This window comes from Crocuta crocuta, unplaced genomic scaffold (assembly GCF_008692635.1).
Source record: "Crocuta crocuta isolate KB4526 unplaced genomic scaffold, BGI_CrCroc_1.0 scaffold1348, whole genome shotgun sequence".
Taxonomy (NCBI): Eukaryota; Metazoa; Chordata; class Mammalia; order Carnivora; family Hyaenidae; genus Crocuta; species Crocuta crocuta.
The window spans coordinates 6,338-15,057 of NW_027532434.1; the positions used below are offsets into that span (position 1 = coordinate 6,338).

At 41.7% G+C, this 8,720-nt stretch overlaps 1 protein-coding gene across 1 annotated transcript in view; it reads left to right on the plus strand.

Moving 5' to 3' along the window:
• The first annotated feature begins 1,284 nt into the window (after positions 1 to 1,284).
• Positions 1,285 to 8,720, plus strand: part of MLANA (melan-A) — a 13,444-nt gene continuing 6,008 nt past the window's right edge. The window contains exons 1-2 of the mRNA XM_077779391.1: positions 1,285 to 1,361; positions 5,769 to 5,865. Coding sequence (XP_077635517.1) covers positions 1,285 to 1,361; positions 5,769 to 5,865 — 174 coding nt within the window. The remainder of the gene's footprint in view (positions 1,362 to 5,768; positions 5,866 to 8,720) is intronic.

Sequence of the window (8,720 nt, forward strand, 5' to 3'; positions counted from 1 at the left end):
AGAGCCAGGTAAAGCAATCATTCAGGCTGCATCCTGATTTTGATTCCACTTGTGTGTTCTCTTGTCATTTGAAAGACTACTTCTCCTTGGTTTGGGTGAGATGAGGTACATTTGTTGTCCCTACACTGTTTGCAGAGATTTACATAGATTTACAAAAACAATTTAATGCAGAATCGAGTTTTGTATCTGTTTTGAACACAAAGCTCACCCCCACATTATTTACCTGAGATAATCAGTGAGTTCAACTGTAATTTCTTTCTTACAATTGGGAAGGAAAAATTATGCACAAAATGCCCCAATGGAAAGTGTTCATGTGGTGAATTTCCCTTCTGTTCTCCCACCTCTCTCCTACTATTTTAAGCAGGCTCATTAATATAACTCTATTATCAGACCTTTGAAATTTATGAGAACAAGAGGGTAGAAAAATACACAATAGCAAGGAGGGAAGAGAAACCCCTGTTGGTTTCCAACCAGCACAGTTTAATCATGACCTCCGCAGTTCATGTGTTTTGTCTATTTGTATTATGGTTTAAAATCGTGTATTATAATGTGTATTATTATAATATATATATACACAAACATATTTAAACCCTATTCCTGAGACTTGAATGAGGGAGAAAGAGAAACTGATTTCAGTGAGAGGGAAAACAAATTGTTAGATAAAGTCAGGTTATGGATGTCCTCAGCTTGTTTTAGGTAGGGTGACCATGGACAAGCCCAGGCAGTTTCATTTGTTGGAAAGTGGACTTGGAGGATGCTGTGTTCAGCCACATACTCATATTTCATCATAACCATGTATTTAGCCAAAGATTAATATGAAATTAATACCTTTGGAGAGAGATAACTCCTCTTCTTTTATCAATCAATTTTGTGTCAAGGAAAGTAGGGAATGAATAAAAAAGAATTCGTTTCTCTACAAGTTTATGGTATGGAGTCACATTAAAGGCAAATGAAGAGCACTTTCCCCCAAAATAATAACTCAATTTCAAAGGTGTGTGGTTTTTTTTTGTTTTGTTTTTGCTTTTGTTTGTAGTTTCTTCTTTAAACTTAAGTTTCAATTGGCTGAAGTGGTTAGAAACTTGAGCAATTTTTGCTTGATATCAATGAAAAAAGCAAATAGAAATCTTCTCACAGAGAAAAACCAGAGGGTCTTGGGTATTATTAATGTTCACTTGGAGAGAATGTCTTTGTGTATCTTTATGAAATGCTGAGTGAGGATGCTCTGGATGCATTAAATGACGCCTGTTTGCCCTGCTGTAGGTATCCTGTGGTCTGCTCCACAAGATGCCAAAAAAAGAAGCTCACTTCATCCTTGGCTACCCCAAGAAGGGGCACAACCACTCCTACATCACAACTGAAGAGTAAGTTGAAAACTGAATCCAGTGAGGTTTCCAGTTTGCCATTTGCTGACACAGCCTGCTGATTTCTATCAGCACATGCCTGTCAGTAAATCTCTCTAGTGTTCATTTCTCCAGAGAGTAAAAACCCTGACAATGAGGTGAGGAGACCCCATGGCCCTACAAAGTGCTCAGTCAAGCTTCTCTGAAGCCAAACAGGCAAGAAGACAGGAAGGAAAATCAGTTGGATCTTGGCATTTATTTGTCTGCATCCTTGGCTATTAGGCTTTCTCTGTAGGTTCTCTGGATGGAAAACATCTGTCTGGAAACAAGATGACTCTTTCCTTAAACCTAGTTATGTCCAATCCACTCAGGCTCCTAGATATGGTCTACAGACAGAACAAAGGCAAGTTGCTAAAGAGCTAGTGAAAATGAAGGACAAGTATGTGCGACTCCAATTGCAGACTGACTCCAGGGTGAAGATGGTGGTTATAATTCTGCATCATAATTTTATCCTAAGGAAAGGTGTTTGATATTATGAATTAATAAAAAATAAGTATTTGTATGATTCAACATTTCTAAATGCTAAGCAATGCATAATCAGTCCAGGACACTATCCTTGTCTTTGGAAAAATATTACAGTCTAGTGGATAATTAGGCTCAAGAATAATTTTAGCAAGCATAATATGCTGTAATGGGATGACAGCTTCCTGGGACACACTTTGTAAAGTGCCCACTAGAGTGGGCAAGAGTGTGGTGGTGGAAGGTCAGTTTCCACCCTCTGAGTGGAGACTTCAACAAGACAGACAAGTACCCGGTTTTTATTTGGACTATCTCTTAAGTTCAGAACATACTGCAAACTTGCTTTCCCTTGGAAAGTAACTACTTAAAAATCTGTACCAGAGTGAACTAGCAGGGCAAAGCAAGATGTAGAATCCATTAAATGAACTGAGGAAGAATTTAGGCTCGGAGCATTTCCTTAGAAGATCTTATTGGGATTCTCTAACATTTCTGCATGGTCAGTTGGGAATTGGGATGGAGAGATCTATTGGAAAAAAAAAAAAGTCTGAAGAGCGAAAATACACATAATATTAGCTGGATATTGTTTCAGCTTCTGTATAATGATTTAACAAACTATATCACTGTGAAACCTCAGGAAAGAGAGGTTGAGGGGTTCTTTCAGTTGAAAGGAGCTTTTAAATTTATGGAACTTTTAAAATGCAGTTTCCCAGGCATTGCCACTAGAGAGGCTGATTTTGTAGGTCTAGGGGTAGAGGTGCAGAGTTGGCACTTTAAAAAGAATCTCAGGCGACTCTCCTGCAGGAGACATTTGAATGACACTCTGGAGAGCCCTGCCCAGCTGGATAGTGGGTTCTTTTAGTAGTGTCTGGCATATCTTGATGTTTTCCACCACTCTATCAGTCACTGGATGTGTGTAAATGCAATGTGACTGTGAATAAAGAACAGAGCAGAGCTCTGTCTTTGTTAAGACGTCCAAGGGGATGACCACAGACTTGGTGGGTGAAATTAGAGCACAAGCATGCTAGGAATTAAATCAGCTGCCTTCAGTCATGAGAACCCACTGAATGAATGCTTCATGTGAGAGCTTCATTTCAGGAAAGGGTGCTATGGCAGGAAAGGCACTGCACAGGTACCTTAGGCCAGTCACTGTGAATACTGGTTCTGTCACTTACTAGTTGTGCAGCCTTGGACATTTTACCACTTTAAAATGTTAAGAATATCACCTGTGACATGAACATCATATCTACCTCAGAGGAAAGCTGTTAGGATGAAATAAAAGTCTATATGTGGGGTGCTTAGCACAATGCATGGTACAAATCAGTGCTCAATGAATAGCAGAGAAGTCACTAAGGTTGATGAATCTTGGCAGGTCTCAGCTTCATAACCCACAAAGTAGGTGGACTGGTCTGCATAATTAGGTCAGGATTTTTATCCAGCACTCTCATCCATCCTATTTAGAGATGGACAGAATAGACTTGATGCCTCAGCAGCCTTGAGAAGGAGGTGGTTAGGAAGGTGTTACAGGGCAGAGATCTCTCCAGGAGAAGCCTCACTATATCTTGATTTACCTTCAGTGCTCAATCTCTTATAAGTCACCCAGCTCTGCAGAGGCTTTCTTTAGCAAGTCACAGCACTTTCCCCTTTGATCATGCTATGATGTAGAAAATCAGGCAGATGTCAGCTAATTGACAGTGTTATAGAGGTAAACCACAGCCTCAGGCACTGTTTCCAGGGCCTCTGTGGTAACTAATGCTTCCCATGGGCCACTGAACACAGGGCTCAAAAGGTTGGCTTAGAAGCCCAGATTGCATCCTGCTGCTGAGGAGCAGACCATTCTTAGTGAAGCTACAGCTTTGCTATAGGTTCAGTTCACACACCTCTCCCCAGCACTGAGCCTCCTTGTTTTATCTTTTAATAATCCATGCCTGGCCAGCTGGGAGGTTCTTATTCAACATCTTTAGTGTCTCGACTCCGAAGGTCAGCTGGCATCTCTGATTTGGCAGCCAAGCAGTCTGGAGAGGTAAGGCCTCTTGTCTCAGAATCCCCAGGGCTCTAGCCCCAGCTTCATTCTGAAATGCCTTTTCCAGGTCAATCAGGTGAGAACAGAGTAAGCAGCAAGCACTGACCCATCTGGTTCAGTCCTTGGTGATCCTAAATTTGATCCCTGAAGCAAGGAGAGGCCAGATAGTATCTTGCCTAGTGGAATGTAAACATGAGATACATATCCTAACAGTTGGCTTAGGCTATGGCATCCCTATACAATAATTACAGTTACAGTCTTGAGGGCCTCTAAATCCCACAAAGCCTACTTTCACCCCTTCAGTCAGAATGTGCCAGCCCTAAATCCACAGTGGCTGCTTTAAATACTTTCTCCTTCTCTTCAGTATCTTTTCTCTATTCCCAATCAAAACCTGCTCTGTGGAGGGGCGCCTGGGTGGCTTAGTTGGTTAAGCGTTCGACTTTCGCTTAGGTCATGATCTCGCGGTTCCTGGGTTCGAGCCCCGCGTCGGGCTCTGTGCTGACTGCCAGCTCAGAGTCTGGAGCCTGTTTCAGAGTCTGTGACTCCCTCTCTCTCTGACCCTCCCCTGCTCACGCTGTCTCTCTCTCTCTCTCTCTCTCTCTCTCCTAGAAATAAATAAAAAAATATTTAAAAAACCTGCTCTGTGGAAAATTGTGAGTTCTCTCATTCTTACTGGAGTGTCAATGGCCCACAAGAGGTGAAAGTAACAGAATTAAGCTGTTAGGACAAAGGAAAGATGAATCTTTAAGGATGGTATTTCAGGTCTTCAGTTCCAATTGTAAATGGGTAAAAATAATGCTGTTGGGGCTAACATTATGCCCCATATCCAGATATTTATAAATAGTTATCTTAAAGAAGACATTAAATGGTTCATTCATTTTGCAGATGTGAATTTGTAATCACCCTTAATTCATTTGTTCATTTTCTATTAATTTGGACATCTATCCAACTGTCCATTTATCCATCCATCCATCTATCTTCAAGAAATATCTTTTGAAACACTAGTGTGCCTGACACTTATTAGCCACTGAGGGCACAAATTAAAACACAAATCTCAAACCAAAAAACTCCTTTGGGAGCTCCTTTCCTAAAAGAGATTGGGTAAGCACACTGCTGATTACTACTGCAGGGCTGCTTATGAGAGAAGCCAGGATTGGTTGCCATTATTCTGGGAGGGGTGGTGCTGAGTCTTTGAACACGAATATATATACATATTAATCATGGGCAAGGAGTGAGGGGGTGAGTTTGGGGCAGAAAAGACACAAACACAAATGAAATAAACTCAAGTTTTAATCCTGGCTTCATCTTGTGCTACCTCTGTACGACCATCAGTAAGGCACTTAACCTCTGAATCTATTTCCTCATCTGTGAAATGGAGTTGATAGGCAGTGCCTCCCTTACAGGGTTGTTGTAAGAATTAAATAATCTAGTATTTGTACAATAATAATCATGGCACCTGGCCTAGAGTAGGTCTTAAGTCTATGTTAATTATCAATCCTTTTTCTGGACTAATAGGGAAAATATTTTAAACAAGTCCTGATGGAAAGAAAAGATAATTCAGTCTCAGTAAATACTTTGTTCATGTAAGGGTCAGTTTCTATTGTACTTCTTGTGCCTGGAACTTGGGTGCTTAGGTCATGCCAGGTAGCCCTAATTCTGTGGGCACACAACTGAGAGGCTCCTAAAGAAGTTCCTGTTCCTGGTTACAGATGCTGGAGGCCTGGTGAGTATTCAGTGTGGTATTGGGTGGGAAACTACTTGGGGGCTGGGGGTGGGGGGTGTTGCTCTGTGCTGGAACAACCCCTGTAAAGATTGAAGATTGATGCATGTTTCATTGCAGTCTGGAGTAAGGTTTCTGTACCCAGATGGATATGTCTCTCTTGGGCCAGGGCTGCAGGGATTGGAATCCTGACAGTAGTCCTGGGAATTTTGCTGCTCATTGGTTGCTGGTATTGTAGAAGACGAAGTGGATACAGAAGACTGAGGGTTAGTAAAGTTTCCATTGCTTGAATCCCTCTGGAACCAGCACTCCCTTCCCTTTCTTTTTTTGAATTTCTGGGGAATGAGATAACATTCTCATGATCACCTCTAGCTCTCATTTCTGGTTCTAGTTATTTATCCTTCTTTCAGCTCTTCCTTTGCTTCTGCCTAGGGATGATCCCCACCAGAAACTTGTTCTATTTCTTTGATTTTACTTACAGCAAACTTGAGTACTTGGCTGTGTATGTAGCTGAGCATTGATAGTTTGTGGGGTGCAAGGCAGAGGTCCTGATCCTCTTGCACAGCAAACAATGGCATGTGAAATGCTCCAGGTCTTATCGATCCTTCTGGGAATACTCACTGGTTCTGTTCTTCAACTTAGTGGATTGCTCATCTCACCTCGCTGCCTCGCCCCTTTCTTCCTGGGTTGTCTGGGAGTTCCGGGTTCTTCTAACTCTGTCATACCAAGCAATTCAGCATGCCTAGGATCCATGCAGCCGTAGGTACAGTTAGGAAACTATCCACACCTCAGCAGCACAAAGGACCACTTGGTTTTTGTTTTTGTTTTTGTTTTTTTTAAATATTTTTATTTATTTCTAGGAGAGAGAGAGAGATAGTGCGAGCAGGGGAGGGTCAGAGAGAGAGGGAGACACAGACTCTGAAATAAGCTCCAGGCTCTGAGCTGGCAGTCAGCACAGAGCCCCGATGCGGGGCTCGAACCCACGAACTGCGAGATCATGACCTAAGCGAAAGTCGGCTTAACCGACTAAGCCACCCAGGCGCCCCAGGAACACTGGGTTTTTAACAGAGTCCATTCTCATTTGATGGCCAATGTGGTTTTGACAGAACTTTTACTTCTTTACTCACATGAACAGGAATCTAAAAAATTACACAGTCCAGTCTTGGGGCAGTAGTGTCTTCCACAAATGGGAGAACATCAGTTGAATCTCTAAACCAGGGACGCCTGGGTGGCTTAGTCGGTTAAGTGTCCGACTTTCGCTTAGGTCATGATCTCACGGTTTGTGGGTTCGAGCCCCGCTTCGGGCTCTGTGCTGACAGCCGGCTCAGAGCCTGGAGGCTGTTTCCAATTCTGTGTCTCCCTCTCTCTCTGACCCTTCCTTGTTCAAGCTGTCTCTCTCTCTCCTAGAAATAAATTTAAAAAATTTTAAAAAAATAAATAAAATAAACCATAAGAACTACAGGTCTCAGTTTAAAGCCAGGTAGCACTTTAGCTCTTAAGCATCCAAAGGCTCTCTCCATAGTGAGCAATAGAATGAAAGGACAGTTGCAATTTCTCTCCCCCCTTCCTCCCTCCTTCCTTCTCTCTTCCTCCACCCTCTCTTTTCTATCACTCCACACTTCTCTCCCTCTCTCCCTTTATTATTACACATCTGAAAACTTCTGGGTTGATAGATTATGGCAAAAAATTATCTTTACAAAAGATGTTGGAAAGTCCTATTCCTCATTCAGTAAACACTTCATTTAGAAGAAAAGGTTATGTGATGGAGGGGACAATTGGTGAGGGTGGGGATTTGGTGCTTGACAGTCTGAAGAGGGGAAGGGGGTATTTCCCCTTTGAATTCTTCTTCTCTTTGCCAGGAAGCCTGGGTAGTCCCATGTGCCCCTTTCTTTAATGCCCATCTTGCCAGAGTATCCAAAACATATCATGAAAGGGCAAGTTTGGGGGCCAAGACAGCCACTGAGCAGTAGTAGCCCTAGAGTGTGTTGACATTTAGTGGAAAGGAGGAGGTTTCTGAGTCTGAATAAAGTTCCAAACCAAGTACCATAGGAAAATCTTGGGTTAGGGGATTAAGGATGGACCTTGCATTCATAGGACACCTCTCTATGGCTGTCCACAACAGATTAGGGAGGGACTTTGCTCTCTGCCACAGAACTCCATTTGTGCCTCTAGTACAGAGTTAATATTGCTTTGTAATTGGTTATTTATTTTTTGCCTCTCCACCCCTTATCTTTCCTCCATTTATGTCTTGGGACAGAGAATATTCCTTACTCATCTTTGTACCTCCAGTGCCTGACCCATAGCAGTCACCCAATTGTATGGCATCAGGATTTGGGTCTTACTGTCTGTCATTGACTTGCTTGGTGACTTTAGATTTTAACTTCTCTGAGCCTCATTTGCTCTATTCTATGTGATATAATAAGACATATATCAGTTTTTATTTAATATATATTTTCTTCCATATATTTATTTAATTCTATGTTTGTATATAAAAACACACAATTATTTAGTCTTTTAAGGAGTAAAAGCTCTACAAATTCAATATGTTGGTACCCATTTCCTGACTGTCCACAATTACTGGTTTGATGCTACTGGACAAAAATACAATGATTTTTTTTCCTTTCTGATTCAACACTCCCAACTTAAATTCAACTAAATCATAACAGAGAGCCTTTAATGTCATAAGCTCAGACACTGTGTGAGTAACATTTTGCTTAGTAAGGTTTAAGTTCAACCTACCATGTCTCCAGGTCTAGATCAGTGATTTCTAGAGTTTCTGGAATTTTTACGAAATGGAGCTGTGTTTAAATTTTCTGGCTCCCGTGGCATCTAAAAATGCTGTCATTTATTTATTTTTTAATGTTTATTTTTATTTATTTAAAAAATTTTTAAAATGTTTTATTTATATCAGAGAGAGAGAGAGGCAGCGTGAGCAGGGGAGAGTCAGAGAGAGAGGGAGACACAGAATCAATCCGAAGCAGGCTCCAGGCTCTGAGCTAGCTGTCAGCACAGAGCCCCACACGGGGCTCGAACCCATGAATCGTGAGATCATGACCTGAGCTGAAGTTGGATGCCCAACCAACTGAGCCACCCAGGCGCCCCTATTTTTTTTTTTTTTTTG